General features: G+C 38.9%; 1 protein-coding gene across 1 annotated transcript in view; it reads left to right on the top strand.

Moving 5' to 3' along the window:
* MLLT3 (MLLT3 super elongation complex subunit) overlaps positions 1-18236 on the top strand; it is a 133638-nt gene that overhangs the window by 91338 nt on the left and 24064 nt on the right. Inside the window, exon 6 of the mRNA XM_035895577.1 lies at positions 5681-6289. Within this exon, the coding sequence (XP_035751470.1) occupies positions 5681-6289 (609 nt within the window). The remainder of the gene's footprint in view (positions 1-5680; positions 6290-18236) is intronic.

Consider the following 18236-nt stretch of genomic DNA (forward strand, 5'->3'; position numbering starts at 1 on the left):
TCCCCTCATCCAGGTCATTGATGAATAAGTTGAACAAGACTGGGCCGAGTACTGAGCCCTGGGGAACTCCACTAGCTACCAGCATCCAACTGGACTCTGCCCTGCCGATCAGAACCCTCTGAGCCCTGCCATTCAGCCAGTTCCCAATCCACCTCACTGTTCAGTCATCCAACCCATACTTCATGAGCTTCCCTATGAGGATGTGGTGGGAGACAGTGTCAAAAGCCTTGCTGAAGTTAAGGTAGACAACATCCGCTGCTCTCCCCTCATCTACCCAGCCGGTCATGCCATCATAGAAGGCTAACAGATTGGTCAGGCATGATTTCCCCTTGGTGAATCCGTGCTGGGTACTCCTGATGATCTTTTTTTCATCCACTTGCTTGGAGAGGACACTCAGAAGGAGTTGTTCCATCACCTTTCCAGGGACAGAGGTGAGACTAACCGGCCTGTAGTTCCCTGGGTCCTCCTTCTTGCCCTTTTTGAAGACTGGAGTGACATTGTCTGTTAATACCAAAGTAAACTTCGAGCCTACTTTTAAACTCTGTGTATGGAAAACCAGAAACTAAGAATACTTGCTTACCCGTTTGCCATTACAAAGCACTACATAGACTTTCTGGTTAGAGGCGAATTGCAGTCAAGACAGTAAAACCAGTGCAACAAAGTGGTATTATTAGTCTAGCATTCATTTATTTAAAAAAAAAAAAAAAATACAATGCAGTATGAAGTAAGAGAGAACTGTCAGTTTGCTTTCTGTCACATCTTCTTCTGAAATGTGTCTTAAAAAATATAGATATTTTTATTTCTGAAGTTCCATGATTTTGTGTTTAATTTAATGGAGATGGTATTAGTGAGCCTCAGTACTGTGATTCTAAAACCAAGCTTTAGTCTTGGAAATACAGAGGACATGCAGAAATGCATGAAACGTTACTTTATGCATTTTTTTCAGAATTCAAAAATAGCTGCAGGCTAGCTACAGATACTTGTGTTGCTTTTAAATCAGTTGTATTACTGTGTCTGTTTGTATTATGTAAATACTACATGCACAGAATAGAGTGAAACAGCTTGATTAGTTTTGTTGGGATGATTGTCTTTTGGAATGAGCTGTAGTGTCAGCTGCAGTGAAATTAGGTTTACTTTATAAACAAAAAAACCCAAAAGCTCTTATTCCCATGTGTGACCAGAAAAAAAAAAAATATTGTTTTATGCTCCCCCTTCTGGCTTTCTCTGTCAAACCAGTGTGCCTTGTAATTCTCCATCTGCTTCTAATTCTCCTAATGTCATTGGTCACAGTAGTTTGGCGGGCTGGACAAGCTGAAGTGTGGAAAGCTTTGTAAATGTGTGATACAGTAATAATCTGTAAGAAGAACTGGCAGTAGGTAAATTCATCTCCATCATGCAGCTAGCAAGTGGAAGAATACCGCAGTATTTGTGGAGGCTTTCAAAATGTTGTGGGTGGTGTGTTGTTTTGGGTTTTTTTACCCCCCAAATCAGTTAGTGTTTTTATTCAATAATAAATGCATTTGTGTTCAACAGAAATCTGAATTTCTTTGAGCAAGCAATTCCTTTTAGATACCTTCCTCTTCTTTTCCCCTTGAGCAGGAGGCATATTTGAAACTAATTCCAGACCATTGGCTTAAGATGGACATGTTATTTCAATAGACATAACATTTGAAGTAATGCTTTTTTATTACAAATTAAAACAACGCATGTTTTTATGAACATTAATCCTAAATTTGTAGACTAAACCTAGAGTACAGTAGACTGGCATGACCATGCCAATGTGCTTGGTTTAATGGCTTCATAAAATTTAATGAACCACCCCCTTCTCTCCCGATTGCTTAATTTGTTAATTAGGTTCCTAATGCCTGTCAGCAACTGGAGAGGTTTGAAATTATTTCCAGAGGATACTGCTTATTTAAACTCATGTTCAACCAAATTGGTAATCACATTTTGTGGTGTGAAGTCAGAATCTGACCCTGCAAGATATATAGAGAGTTCAACACTATTTTTTGCCTTATAGCTACAGAATTGTTTTAATCTGGAAATGTGTTACCTATTGAGCAGCTGCCATGGTCCATTTGGATCTCTCAAATTCACAGGATGATGTACCCTGTCTTTTAAACTTTATTTCAGGAGCTCATTAAGAAATACAACAAACAGGGCTCAGTCCTCCTTGCCCGGACAAGTCTGTCATGTGAATTCAGTTATTCACCACTTGAGCAATATGGTTCCGTAATTTATAACTGTAACTCTTATTCCATGCACTTAGGAGCTAAAAAAAAATAAATTAGATACCTAGCCAATGGTGAGAGTGCTCATCCTTCCTCCTCTGTCACAGTGTGGGTGTCCCCTGTATCACACACTGGGAAACAGGAAGGCCTCAGCAGTCTGGCTGCTGATGGATCTGCTTCAAATGCTTCTTTTTTTCCTCATAAGCTCATGTTTTATACCTTCCAGTTTGGAGGTTTGGCTTATATAATTTCCATATGTTAGCAGATTCTGACCAAACTGCCAGACAAGAATGATGGCTGCAGGAGACAGCAATTTGCAGGTGATGATGGCTGCATAATGACCCTTCAGCTCTTTCTGGCCACCTGTCTTGCCTACCTGATGCTCTAGCTGCTCCCACCATAATCAGGCCTTAGCATGAGCTGTGTTAGCCAACATCGGAGCAGGAGTTGAGTGTAACAGTCACAGTAGCACAGTCTTTCTCTGTTGGTAAAACTTCAGATTTTTATCATGCTTCCTAAAATACTTATTTTTAAACATCTGTTAGTACTGCTCTGTGAAAGCGACTGTATATCTTGAAGTACTGTATGTACATGGTGTTACCTGGCTTATGGAAAGAAAACATCTGCAGGTATTTTAACATGCATATAATCCTCTGTATTATTCTCATGTTTGTTATGTGATGTATCAAAGTCTAACATTCACTTGGGTTACTTCAATATTTGATGAATACATAAATGTAAGCTATGATGTGTAAATCTTAGCTGTCAAAACCACGTGATCTCCATTTTACATATGAACTTGAGAAAAGACTGTTTTATTTGTCTCTCAGCAGAAGTACATCATTCATTCTTAATTCCTTGCACCACTTTTTAAAGTGGGAAGGAAAAGAAACATTTAAACACATTTAAACACAATTAGGTTTTGATAAATAAGAAAATGGATTGAAAGTACATTCTAATTTTCAGTAAGATCTATGCTGTGCGTAATGTGACTATTTAGCCACATTTCATCCCAAAACATGTGCTTCCATATTGTAGAAAGAGGAAAGAAGTCTGGGTTTAAAATTGAAAAGGCAAGAAAGATCTCAAGTTCTTATTGGTTTTAATACTGCTGTGGCCCAGGACCTGTTTCACAGCTCTCATCTGTTGGAAAACCACTAAAAATTGCTCTCCTTTTGGAGCAATTTAAAATATGTGGTAAGGAGACCAATAAGAAACATAAGGACTTAATCTAGTTTATTAATGGCACATACTTTATTCCTCCCCAGGGGAACGCTTACAGCTCTGTCATGGTAGAACAAGATGTGAAGATAAAAGCATGAATAATTAGTTAATATGTCAACCTTTGGGCCTGGTCTTGTATCAAACAAAATATGGAGCTTTTTTGTTTGTTTGTTTGTTTTTTAATTTAACAAAAAACCACCAGTAAAGGAGTTTTGACTGAAATATATATATAATATTTGACTGTCCTGTTTTGGTCCTTCAGTTTCCAGTGCAGTGCTCCTATCCCATCTATGTTGTGGGTGAAATGGCGGTTAAGTAAGAGGGAAGAAAAGCTGAGTATGTTTTCCCTTCTGCAGTTTTATAAATCTGTGGTGGTGTTAGACAGCCAGGCATTCCACATCTACATATATACTAGAGGGTTGTTGTGCTTTAAACCCAGTGAGCAGCTGAGCCCCACAAAGCCACTTGCTCAGTTCCTGCTGGTGTGATGGGGGAGAGAATCGGAAGGGTAAAAGTGAGATAACTCATGGGTTTTGATTAAGACAGTTTAATAGGAAAAGCAAAAGCTGCACCTGTACGATAAGCAAAGCAAGGCATTCCTTCACTACTTCCCATCAGCAGGCAGGTCTTCAGTCAATTCCATGAAAGCAGGGCTCTATCCTGTGTAATAGTTACTTTGGGAAGACAAATGCCATTGCTCTGAACATCCTCTCCCTTGTTCTTCTTCCCCCAGCTTTATATGCTGGGCATGACGTCACATGGTATGGAATATCCCTTTGCTCAGCTGGGGTCAGCTGTCCCAGCTGTGTCCCCTCCCAACTTCTTGTGCACCCCCAGCCTCCTTTCTGGTGGGATGGGGTGAGAAGCAGAAAAGGTCTTGACTCTGTGTGAATGTTGCTCATCAATAGCTAAAACATCAGTGTGCTATCAACACTGTTTTGATCGTGCATCCGAAACATAGCCCCATACAAGTTACTATGAAGAAAATTAACTCTGTCCCAGCCAAAACCCGTACAAGGGTCAAAAAAGAAAAGCAGATTCTTAGCACTGTATGGTAAGTGTGGGTTGCTGGAAAATAAAACACAGCTAGGGATTTGTACATTAATTTTATACAGATGAAAGTATATCCAGTCTTACACAGATGAGAGACTTTGGAGTGCCACACTTTGGTCTGCAGCTTACAAAGGACTTGGATGGATAACTGACCAAATTATTGAAAGTCAAACCCAGAAGTGCAGAAGTGTATTTGTAATATTTATACCAACTAACACCCTTTTCAGTAGTTCCCTATTTCCAAGAATGCTTTCTTTGCATAAAAGATGTATTGGAAGAACACATTATTTTAAGTATTGTTCATCACCCTCTCTTTAAACCTAATAATTTCATTAAAGCTGTGATTCTAGAACTGTGTTTTGGGACAGGTCTAACTAAATATATATGAGTGAGGAATGATACTGCTCTGCTCCTGCTTTTGCCTATCTTACAGCATGTCTGAGTCATCACCCGCTCAAAAATCCTTCTCACTTGTAACAATCAAATTTTTAAAAAATGTCATGAAATAGTAGAGACAGCAGCACTAAATACGAAGAAGAAAGCATTTTTAGTAAAGGAGGTTTTGCATAAAAAGAGATGTGTATCAAATCAAGTATCAAATGTGTATCAAATCCATAGCCAGGATGGACCCAGAGTTATTGTGTATGAGGAGAAGGATCTGGCAAAAACTTGAGAGAGGATCACAGCAGAGAAGCCAAGCTTTGCCCGAAATGTCATCAGGAGCATGTGTTTCGCTCCGAACCTGAAGTAACTCTTTTAACAGTGTATAGTTCATATCCTGATCTTCCCTTGTGTTGTTGTTTTTCTGATAGTTAATTGTCGTGGTTAACATTTCCTAAGCTGTCTTTATGTTAATCTGATGATGTTTCATTAAAAAGATACCTAATTATTAAGATCAAAACCAGCTTGTCTTGCAGATATTGACAATCAGTGGCAACTGCTTACATTCCACCACTTTATAACAGATAAGTTGACCAAAATGATGGGGTTTCTATCTGTTCTTATGTAGGTATTTGCAGTTCCTGGTTTTCAACCTGCAGTTCCAAATTTTTAATATTAATCCTGTGTCCATATTGTGTCTGTCTTCTGGGGCTTTAAGAGTTATTTTTCTTTCTCTTTTTTTTTTTTTTTTGTTTTTGTTGTAAGTAAAATTTGGCATCTCCTTTTTGCAGGACCCAACTAGGATTCTGAATACAAATAGCAGCAGCAGCAGTAGTAACAGTTTTTCAAAGACCCACAAGTTAACAAAGGAGCACAAGGAAAAAACTTCTAAAGACTCAAAAGAACATAAAAGTGCCTTCAAAGAACCTTCCAGGGAACACATCAAATCTTCCAAAGAATCCTCTAAGAAACCCAAAGAAAACAAACCACTAAAAGATGAAAAAATAGTTCCTAAGATGGCCTTCAAGGAACCCAAGCCTATGTCGAAGGAGCCAAAATCTGAAAACACCCCTATCCCTCCCATAACAGGTGGGCAGCAGCAAGAAAAGAAGACCCCCCCAAAAAGGTCCTCTATTCTGGACTCTGATGAACCTTCTGCAAAAAAAAGAAAAAAAAGTGGCTCAGATTCATTATTTAAAAGTTTTTCTAGTGCCCCACCATTGATTCTTACTTGTTCAGCTGACAAAAAACAGATAAAGGATAGATCTCAACTCAAGGTGGGGAGAGTCAAAATTGAAAATGATGCACTGGAAAAGAGGACACCTACTCTGCCACCGTTTGATGATATTGTAGATCCCAATGATTCTGACATGGAGGAAAACATGTCCTCCAAATCTGAAGTAAGTGGTGTTTGGTTTTGCTTCATGTGTTGAGTATTCCCAGCCTGTGGGATTGTGCACCTATTTGTATTTTCCCCTTCCTTTCCCCTGTCTGCTGGCAGATTGTTCAAATTGAGAGACGTCAACTGCTGGCTGTTCAAATTTACGCATGTTCCAGTTGAGTTGTATTGCCTATTAAAGTCTGCTGAATTTATAGATCTGTCAACATTATGACAAATGAGCATATGGGAGATGGGTATAAATAATATTGCTCCTTTGATCTTGTTCTTTTGAATGTTATGCTTCTTGTGAGAGACAAGGAAATTTATTTAAATGCTTGTCCTTGACACCCTAAGTCTTTGTGTTCAGGTGTTAGAGAATTCAGTAGATTCACAAAAGGGTTGCAGTAAATAAGTGTTAGTTGTTATTTTTCTGCTAAAAAGGGCAGTTCTGTGAATGGTGCCACTTTTGTGGAGGAGGAGGACCTTTTAGAATACTTGCTCTGATGAAGAGAATCTATCCGAAGTAACAGGCTAACCCGAGAAGAAACTCTGTTTTTATGGAAATTTGCTTTCCTAAAAATACTTGTCTACTATGCCTGCCTGAAAATATTAGTCTAACGTGCATGCTTATCTGTTTCATGCATCATTTGCTCTTGATGATTAGGATTTTAGGCATTCTCCTAGCAGACTTCACTTTTCAGAAGCATCTTTTACAGAGAAATGAGTAGAGAAGGAAAGGGGTAGGATGAGAAGGCTTGTTTGGTGCCTTTATTTGTGCTTATGGCTAGAGGTAGTGTGCATGGTAGAGAGGAAGTCTTCGCAGCCATGCCTGTTCAATTCTCTCATTTTTCTGTTGTGTGCCTCTGTTGGTGTCATCAGATTCATAGCCCTGCTTGCCCTCTCTGGAACAGACAATAAATACCCTGCTGTGGGGAGGTGTCAATGTTAGGCTTTTACTTCATAGAAACTTGCCACAAGGGAGAAGGTAATTTATTTCTGAAGTGACCTTTTAATGATGGGTCCCTTTGGGCATGCAAAGGCTGTAAAATTCAGAAGGTATGGAATCAGACAGGCTCCACTTTACAACATGGCACTGGGGATATTGTGATGGTGTTCTTGTTCCGGGTTAGAACTTTTGAATTTGTCTTTATACTTGAAAATGTTCACACTTGTCAGCCTTGATGTGAATTAATTTATGATGTCTTCAAAAGAAGCTGAATCTTTTGTTTTAACTTACGCCAGTACCCTTAAGACTTGCTACCTACCCTCGGTATAGCCAGCTAATTAGCATAGATCTTTGCTTTCAGATTTCCTATTCATTCAAAAAGGTGCCATGTAGTGGCAAGTACACTGTACTGGCGCAGCGGTTCTCCGGTTTTTTTTGATGACAAAAGAACTGAGAGAAGCAACTGCAATGTACCTGGAATCTTACAAATGCAGGCACTACAGAGGTGTGTGCTGCGTAGCAACTTGCAGATAACTGATATGTGAAGGATATGGATGGTGCTTAAATTGTTGACATGTGTTTCCCTCTTTGTTGTCTTGCAGTCTTTTGCCCATTATCAATGGTATAATGGGTACACACCTGTGTCTTTCATAGGATGACACAAACCCACTTGCACTGCTGTTCATCATCCATCTGCAGTTGAGCTGCAGGACCTGAAGACTTCCCTGATTCTGCACTAAAGCAAAAGAGCAGATTCAGGGTTTTCTAGTTCTGCAAGCGACTGCTACTGAGAGGCTAAACTACCAGGGTCTGCTCAAAGAGAAGCAGATCCAGCTGGTCTGGGATTTGGTGTATTTTAACGCTGACATCTTGGATTATGAAACAGATAGGTCTTCAGTGGAAGGGCCAGTATGGTCCATGTCTGCATGGGTGAAAAGAATATCTGCTATTTTGGGACTGTGCTCATTAGTAAATCAGGCTGACTATGGCTCCAGTCAGTCACTGGATACTATTTAGAAAGTCAGTAATATACTTATTTTTGGAGAAGGTGTCTAGAAAACCAGGAATAATTCCCTAAGATGTCTGTAGATTCACACCATTCTTAGTGCTGTGGGAAAAAGAGCTGGGCAGCCTGGTTAATGAGTGTCTACAGAATTTCACAAAGAGAGTCGTTCCTTCTATACTTCATTAGTTTTAACCGGGGAGCCTAGTGAAAGGTGACTGAACAGTGTAATAGAGATAATTCTGTATGTTCAAAAAAACAGTTGGAACATTTTGTGTGTGTTGGTAAGTTTCTCAGCATTTCAGGAAAAGGAGTAGATTTTAGAGCTGGATCCATAAAGGATATATCCTGTAAATATAATCATATAAAGGAAAAAAAAAGTTAAAATTGTGATGTTACATAGAGAGTAATGGAAGTGAAAATACGATAATGCTTTTGCTATACAGGAACAGTTATTTCAGGTCTGTTAATGCTTCATGATACTAACCAATATAGTTGCCTGCGGCTGGGAAGACACTTCTTCAGTGGCATGTTCTGGCATAATAATATGCTATAAAATTCAGTCAAATCTTATTTTTTACTCCAGTACAGTTAGAGTGGTAGATATCATAGCATTGAGGAATCATTCATTTAGGAGTATATTCAGTAGTAAGGAATCTGGGATTTATTCCTAAAGTGGCTTTAAGAAAGCAAAACCACAAAACCCAACCTAGCAAATTTGGGTTACATACAACAAATCAGATTACAAATCAATACTTAAAATAAAATTGTTAGAATACCACAAAAAGGTTGAGTCAAGTGCTTTTTTCTAATTTTAAGTTACATTTATGACATAGTGCAAACCTAAAACTGTATGAATTGTTGTAATAAAATTATGAAAAAAGTTTGCTAAGAATTTTGAGAGGACAATATTCTCTTCATTCCATGGAGTAAGAGATGTTCTCATTCTCAAACACGTCCTCAAATGGTGACTGTTTGCTTTCTTGGTATTAGCTCATATGCATAACTATGTATCTCAAACACAATAAATTTGTAATAAAAGGTGTAATGTAGCAGAGCTGTCTGTAAATGCTCTGTAGCTGGGGCTGTGTTACTTCACCTGGAATTATTTTAGTCATGCTTTTATATTTTACAGAGAGTTTGGTTTGTCAGTAAGTACACAAAACCAAGTAGTTTCTGTGTGGACTGTTTTAAAAAAAAAAAAAAAATCAGAGAGATGGTAGAGATCTTTATTTTGGAGGGTTTGGAAGAATCTTCCCTTGGCAAATGTTCATTGCTTCTGAATTTTTCCCATTAACTAATTCTTTTATAATTGTGAGAAGCAAGTTAAGAAGTGGGATGTCAGCAAACAGTGCTAGCATTATGTCTAGAAATTTGTCCAAGAAGCCACATAGGAGAAGTTAAGATGAACTTGTACTGCTTTTATGAAACATACTCCCTAGAAGCTAGGACTTCCTGCAGAAGTAAGTTTCTTCCTGTTACTAGTCACACTGAAGACTGTTTTCAGAGCTAGGGGCAGTCCACAATGAGTTCTCAGTTGAGAAGGCTGGGCTCGGGTTTTTAAATTAAGGATGACATTGAGAAGTCCTGATGGTAAAGGAAGCAGACAAGCGTCGTCCAACAGAGGTGCTGTTTCACTGGGTAAGTGCAATGGGAAAGCTGTGCTGCTGCTCCCCTGATTCCTTCAGATACAGCCTCTGTTCACTGAATTGCGTGGGGTGCATCCTTTCAATTAATGAGCTTTACTTTCAGACAGAAAAGCAGGAGGTACTCAACCCTTCTCAATTTGGCATCATGTTCTGCCAAGTTCTGGGTGTTCAGGCTTGAAATACTGACCTTCTCCTTCAGCAAGCGGAGGATGTAGAGGTTTAGCTTTTTCATGTGGTAGAACATGTCTACCAATGGCTGATCGACCCTCTCAGCTGTCCCTTAAAATTCAGGTTGTAAGAATGCAGCCAGGTTAACATGATGTTGCCTTGGGGGCATTTCAGAAAGCCAGATGCTGTCCTCTGATGCCTTGCAGTCAATCCCTGTTTTGAGCTCCAAATACCTTTATAAAATCACGGCACGAAATAAAGTAAATAGCATCCTTGCTTAGTGATAAACTTTCCACCCTTGTTTAATAGCCTTTCTGTGCATGATTTAAATGACCACACATGGTCTTACTCTTTCTGGCCTATTTGGCTTATGCTGTAGTGTGGTGCACTGCTATATTTATTTTAGCTCTGTTTTTCTGTTGACTTTGAGCTGTTGGCAAGTGAAACACATGTCTCCATTTCTCTTCACACTGCTTTGCTGAGTATCACTTTTCGAATACATCTGTGATTTAAAGTGTGTCGGTCTTTAGTGTTAGTGATAGACTTGGTGTTCAAAACAGTGTTGGTCTTTTCTAGTCATACGAGCTAGCAAAGCTCTTATGGGAGCAACATGTAGTATATTCAGTTAGACATTACACATAAAAGGCTGAGGAATTATTTTACTGGCTTTGGTATGAAGCATGTGAAGTAGGGTATGGAGTGAATACGTCACATTTATGGTTTTACTGAGGTGTTGGAATGTTAGCACAGTCCACTTGAAAGCTCCAAAGATTTTGCTTTTAAATTCAATGGCAGGATGTTTTAGTTAAAGAAAACTCTTATCTGTTTGCTTCCTATATGGAACAGTGAGGCAACATGACAAAAAAAAAAAAGGCCTTGACATTCTTGATTTTGCTGCCTGTCTGATCATGAAATACGATGATCTCACAACATTTGTGTGAGCTGCAAGCTGGTGTGTGAGATGGGGAAATACAGTTTTGGATCTGAGTGAGGAGTTTTCCATGGCCAGAGCTGCCCCTTCTGAGCTGTGGAGCCCTTGCAGAAGGGATGGTCTGATATGTCTCGTTTGATTATTGCCAGTTTTGCTGGGCTGGGTAGGGAGGAAAAAATGGTACCTAGCTCTAAGTGAAGCTGCTGTAGCAGAAAGCCACAGATGAGATCAGGCAAAGAAAAACTAAAGAAAAACTCTTAAAATCTGCTGTTTATGCAAGTGGTTTGTTGGTGGATTTTTTGGAGAAGGCATGTAGCTCTATTGGATGCATTTCTGCTCCTGGTGTGATTATTTTGCATGTGACGGGTATTGTTTTTTCCCTTCCAGCCTTTCTATGTCCCTGCAATTGTAGCATCACCAACAGTAGCAGCCTTTTGGCACGTTGAAGCCTATGGAAATACAAACTGAGTGAAAATGCATGCTAGCAAATTGTGACAGCTCAGGGGTGAGCAGCTGCAGTTATTAAAAGCAGAGTACTTCAGCGAGTCTTTTGCCTTTGGGGAAAAAAAGCCAATTTTTTCATAGGAGGTCCATTGCAGAACAATGAAAATATAGTAGTGGTCACATAGACTATGGGTTTGAACTGCTTGCATATCTTAAAGCAGTCTTAAAGTTATACAGCATGAGTACCTTTTTAAAGTGATCCATAAAATGCCACTTTGGATCTGGCGCATGATCTATTAATTTGACTATTGAAAAAGTGGAAGAGTATTTTGAAAATCCCCATGGTCTTGTAGAACCTCCAGGCCCTTGTTAGCTGAAAAATCCTGCTTTCTGCCAGGGCTGGGAGCCAAAGTAAGACCTCTTTCAGATAATATTTAAAGTTAGAAATAACAGTAATGAGACAGACCTCCACGTGGAGTTTTCATGTAGTTACCCAGGAAAAAAGAAGGAAGCTAGGTTTTAATTTTTTATTTTTTTTTTTCTTTGAAACTGTGAGTCTGTTAAGGTCTTTAATGATGCAGAAGAGGACTGATACTGATGATATCCTTCAATGCAGGCTGGGCACCGTGGGCTGCAACCTGTCATATTCTTAGAATCTTTACTTCTTGCTTGATATTTTAATGCATTGTTTCCGCGTTTGGTTACTTTAGTCCAGGTGTGAATGCTGCTTTTAAAACCCTGCCAGCCACTCTCGTGGGATTGTTTGCCCAATAGTACTCCTGTGTTGAGGAGGTAATTCAGTAGTCACAAACAGGTATGTGTTAGCAGGTCATGCAGATACTGTGCAGTCCAACTGTTTCCTTCCAGATACGTGATCAGAGAGACATAGTGGCCAAAGATAATCAGACCTCTTTAGAGAAACGGTAGCAGGCATAGGTATATCTATGGCCATCAGCATCTACTGTAGTGTGGCACCATTCAGCTGCTATCCTAAGCCTACTTTTATTAGCTGTTACCATGACGGGACAAATGCTTTGGCTTAGCTCACGAAAGCTTAGGTGAGTATTAAGCAGCTCTGCATGTGGTGAGATGAACCTCTGCTGGATGAAGAAGCAGCAAGACTGACATGCAGCGACTCCTCTGTGGCAGCAAGCTTAGGTGTTAGACCAAGGTATTTTTGTTATCATGGTGTGTTAGGAAATCACTGGCTTACAGAAATGTTAAGGATCTGGAAATAAGAGTGGAGAGAAACTATGTAGATATGGTTAAATGTCCAGGTTGTACATGTAATGTTGTGAGAGTCAGGAAATTTTGCATTCTTGAGGCAAAGTCATGGGTATTGGGTTTTTTCAATTTTAGGCAATGTCATATTTTGACCACAGAAATAACATTGTATATTGAAGCCTGAACTAGTTGCCTAACAGTATTTTACTTTATTCACAAATGTTGGCTATGTCCATTTCAGTGGGGACTACTCATGTGGCTTAACTCAATCATTTGCATAAATGCATTTTTGGATTGGTGTCTTATTTTCTGTATTTCAACCCTGGAAAATTCTGTTCACCTGCTAGCCTGCAGAAGGTAAGGATTTTAACTGGGTACGTGCAGTACCAATGTTTTCATGATAGTCTCATGGCAAAAAAAGACTTTGTGCCTCATCCAGTAAAGTCATGATGGTTTTGTGAGGCCAAGATAGTTGCAATCAAAATGCTAAAGGTAGGATATTTTATTTTGGTCACGATCAGGCGAGTTGTTCTTGATATGGATTTTGTTGCTCTGAAATTGCTTTATCTACTTGTATATGTTATGTTGTGATCCAGAGAAATGGCTCCATATAATTAAAATAAAACCCAACACCTGTTAGTTATCAGTTGAAATAGTTTAACTGTGTCTGTGATAGTTTGATCTATCCAAGGCTTTTATGCCCTTTTATTTTTTTTATGTGGAACCATCAAGTTTACAGTTGTTTTCTTTGATAAAAATGGCATTTTCTACTCATGTACTTTTGAAGGTTTGCTGCCAAACTCCCTATGAAATTCATTAGATAATTTTCATAATGCCTCCCATTCAGAAGCTTGTAATCTAGTGATGACTGATGTGAATTCTCCAGAATACGCCATAAATGCGCAATTTAATTTTTATGTTTCAAAGACCAAGTAATCCCCTGAAGTTTAGATTTTATCAAGGCAGGGTAAAGGCTGCCTGCACTCACTACTACCATGAGCTTATCGTGTGTCATGCCTGTGTAGAATTAATGGCAATTCATTGCCTGCTCATGAGGGACTTGCTGTTCAGCTCTCCGTGCTGTGGAGCCCTGGGGTTTGCTGGGTGCGGGCACTTGATGTTACACTGTGGGGGAATGCTGGGGGGCAAGGGATGCTCCTGATGTGCCTGCCCCAAACCTGACGGTGATAGTGCGTGTGTGTTTGGTTTAACTTGCAGTGTCATCAATCAGCAGTGCTGTCTTAGTCAGCTTAGTCAATACCTTAGTACAGCTGATGATTTTGTTTGAAGATGATGTTGCAAAATGAATTTTCCTCACACTTTTTCCTACAAGCAAACAAACAAAAAGCTTTGAGTAAAACATTCAGCTGTATTGGTAGTAATTCCCTTAAAGCCTAACATTTTCTATTAAAGGCTTCTAAGCAGACTTGCATCTTCCCTTGAAAACAGAAATCCTAATCTGCCCAAATGAAATGTGTAGTTTGTGCTTCCTCTGGCCTTGAGTACATTAGTGGGGTTTCTAACGCTCCCCTCTGAGCAGCAGTATCTCATGCCATTCATTCCCATTTGGGGCTGAAAACACATAGGTGCATACAGCTTTGGTGATCAGACTGTTATAAGACTCTGTGGCTCTGAAGGGACCAAGAAATAGACTAATGCTGACTTTATCCCATTGAAAACAATAGTCCTAGCGCACACATGTAGCCCAGCAAGATAGGGCTGCCTGATTCTAGGACATGCATGTAGGGTTTTTCAGATTATCTTGAGACATGTTACCTGTTCTTGTGGTGGATGTCTGAACCTCTGTGAAGGAATTGCTTGCTGTGTACTAACTGTGCTGCAAGCCACCTGGCAAAAGTGAAGGAAACTATGTTCTGTGTTGTAGGAGTTAACACTTCAGACAGCAGGGTTGAAAGATAAGGATAAATGGAGCTATTCACACTTGTCTGAATCTGTTTAAATATCCACAAAACTCGTATCATCACCCCAGAGCAACGTAAGAGGAGAATGTTTAAAGGTGACTGATGATACATACCCCTTCACCAGGAGAGCTGTGTTTTGTAGCTCAGGTTAACAGGCAGCTCTACTGGTGCCCGTGTGCCCCAAGGAAAGATTACTCATCCGTCTCGGAATGATGGGTACCAAGGGCAGCAGTAACTGCATCGGTAGCCTCAACACTGATTACCCCAATCAGAAAATCATGGCAGAACTTACGCCCTTTAATGTAATTGTTGGTGAGCAGTTGTGATTAGGACAGAAGGAAATGAAATACCTTTGTTGCTTTGTGTTGAGGTCATTTTAGGTGTTACCTAAATAATGGGAGGAGTTTACATATAAGTCCAACCTGCATGGTTTTGGTGATTCAAACTACCAACCACGGAAATATTATGGTTTAAACCATGACAAGAAGAGAATAGATATAGGCTGTGTTAATTTTAATTTCTTTCATTGTATGAATAATCTTCTTCCATTGTCCATGCTGCTTTACTGCAGTTCAGTTAATACACTGTAACTTTATTCTACGGATGAAAAGGATGTGGATTCAAGACAGTGCTTATTGCATTGCATATTCTGCAAGGAGAGTAAAATATCACGAGTGGGCAGGAATATCAAGCAAAGAGCCGTGGTCTGAATATTCTGGACAAGAACAGTTCAGCTGCAAAGTTCTTCATGTTCAAGGCAAAAGGAAAAAGCCTCTCCTGGTGTTCTTGGTGACCTAAATTTGCTTTGGCAGACAACCATTAGGAGTAGATAAGATTTTGCAAGTGAAATGTTACAGTTTTAGCCAAAGAATACAGTTTGTAGATGTGATGGTTCAGCTTGATTTATTTGTGCCATATGCAGCCTTTTTGGTCCTTTGAATACAGTAAAACTCAAGATTGATCAGGGTTGTAGTATGTGATATATTAATTTAGCCAATACTTTAAATAATAATAATAATTGGCCAATATTTTTAGTAACTTCAGTTACCTTTATCAGTTACATTACAAATATATTACACTACATTACAACAGTTTGCGTGAAATGTAGCTTAAATATAAATACTAGATATTCTTATTCTTAAAGACATTTTCTTGTATTAGTAACGTCATACTTTATGAAACAGTTGCAAAACTCTTTCTACTAATGTAAAGCTGAGATCACCCTATCAAAACCCTATTTTAAGTCTCCAAAGCAGGGACACAAAGTTTTAAATGAGTATTATCTTTTGTAGTAATAATTAAAAGTACATGTGTAGGCAAAGTTACAGCACAGATGTGTCAGCCGTAAATGTTAAAATACCAGTAAGATGACAGCAATTTGTTCTGTGGGTTTTTTTTTCTCAGAGGATCAGCATTGTATAGTTCTGTATGTATATAATACATATGGTATTTTGTGAAAACTACCAGAGAAATACATGATTATATTATCATAGAGAAAGTGCTTAGGAACCATACTGACTGGTGCCTCAGGAATACCTATAGAGAAAAATGTGTGTAGAGCATACTGTTGCCAACCATGACATGTAAAAATCATTGTTCAGTCTACAGTATCACAACATTGGCTAAAAGTTATGAAACTTTGAAAAAATAGTCTGAGAATCTTTGTTTTGGTTTAGAGACTTGAGAATTTTTTAGGGTACAACATAGATTTTATATTTTTTCTCTCTACAGTTTTCACTGAAACTGGAATCTGCACAAATGAAAGCTGAGTTTTTCATATAAGCATTTAAATCCCAGGAGTTAAGTTAGAGTTAAAAGTAAATATAATGAGGCTTGCTGTAAAACTGAGAAGCCCAACAAAGCTGGAAGAGCTGCACTAGATCCCTCTGTAGACTATGGTGAAATTTTGGACTTTTTTTATTTTGGGACATGAGTTCAGGAGCCAGTGGTCTGCAGTAGGGGCTCTGCGGCAGCACTTCAGGAGAAAAGCTGTTGTTTTTCATATGTTCAGGTCTGTATTTACTTGATGTGTATGACCTTGACAAGATTTCTGCATAGTAAATGTTTAGTGAGGGTCCTGCTGGGAGCACTCTATAGAGTTTGAGCTACATAAGAAGAGAAAGGAACTACAGTGAATTTGCAAAGTCTGTGAGTACCTGCTGAGATGACCAGATCTCTACTGGTGAGGAAATGTACTGTAGTGCAGAATAACAGCCATAAAAAGTCTTACATGTAGTGAGATCATTCTCCAGCTACTGCTTTGTTAATAGAAGTGCATGAATTTCTGACATCAGGACCTCAGATCTGGGAGAATTTAGGTGAACAACCTTCTTACTGCACCAAAAGTGACAGCAAACTGTCTGTTACAGTGAACTGGGACTGCATCAACATCTGCCCTTCTCAGTGCTGATATGAAAATAGGGCAAGAGCAGAGAATCTGGAAGTGTTGTCTTCCAATACAGCAGCTGTCAGGTCTGGCCAGAACAGCCACCACCTATCTTCTACCATTGCTATTATTCCTATTAGAGCAGAAAATGAAGATTAATTGAATGAAACTGTCACGTTGGCTTTAATACCTAGGCTGAATTTTCTCATTTGTATCTAGTACTAAAATTGAGGCTTAGACTTTCTTTCTAAAACACATTTCTTACCTTTGGTGGCTTATGAGAGCTTTGTGTATAGAATGTGTGAAGGTTATTAAAGGAAAAGTTTAAAATTTGTAAGTCAAGCTCCCAGAAAATCAATATCTGAGTATTGTGTGTCAGCTTAATTTGGCTTAGCACACTTAGCAGAGCACAGGCAGTCACCATTCTCTCATCACAGGGCTTTCATACCACTGAGTTTATAAGATAAGCAGTATTCTTCAGACAAGTGATTTAGTTAGGATATCTTCATCTTCCATCAGTGGTCCTCATTTGTGTGTTGGTTTTGGTGTTGGTTTTTTTTTTCCCACACACAATTCAGACTTTGAATAGAATGTAGAGCTCTTAACTACCCTACATTGTGCTGCTGGTACTTTATTAATTCTTCACAAATACTGATGTCTATTCACACATTTCTGGGGAAATGTGGTCCAGGTAACACAGTCTTTAGTGCCAATTTTGAAAAGCTTATGACTATATAACCCTGTCTTTGCCAGCATTACCTACATACTCGGAACAGGGATTTCATCCTTCTTGGTTGGGGTTATCTACAAGAACTTCCATCAGTTTGCTCTCTGCCTCTTTCAGTTTAAGGACTGTGTTCATACTCACATGACCATACACATTTTTAGTTTATTTTATCTTTAGTGTACTTATTATCTCATAAGCATGAAATTCATGGAAACTGTAGTATTCAGCTGCTCTACATGAGAAACCATAATCTCTCCTGTACTACTCTGGCTGCTTTACTGTGTGTCTTCTGCTCTTACCAGTAAGATTTCTTCAGTAAAATATTCCTACAGGCAACAGCCTTCACTAGTGCTTCATCTTTCAGCTGCATTATGCAAAAGAGTTTTATTATCCACGGGTGTTAGCCCAGTCTCCTGTGTGTGAGTCTTCTCTAAGTCTTACACTAGCTTAAGTATTTCTGAATTTTTATGTTAGCAATGTTTCAAATTTATTTTTTATTTATAAAGCTAAGACAAAATATGTACATAAATATAGAAGGAAAAGGATTTTCTTTCAAAAGTAGACGT

The sequence above is a fragment of the Egretta garzetta genome, unplaced genomic scaffold, assembly GCF_000687185.1.
Source record: "Egretta garzetta isolate BGI_Z169 unplaced genomic scaffold, ASM68718v1 scaffold175, whole genome shotgun sequence".
Lineage (NCBI taxonomy): Eukaryota > Metazoa > Chordata > Aves > Pelecaniformes > Ardeidae > Egretta > Egretta garzetta.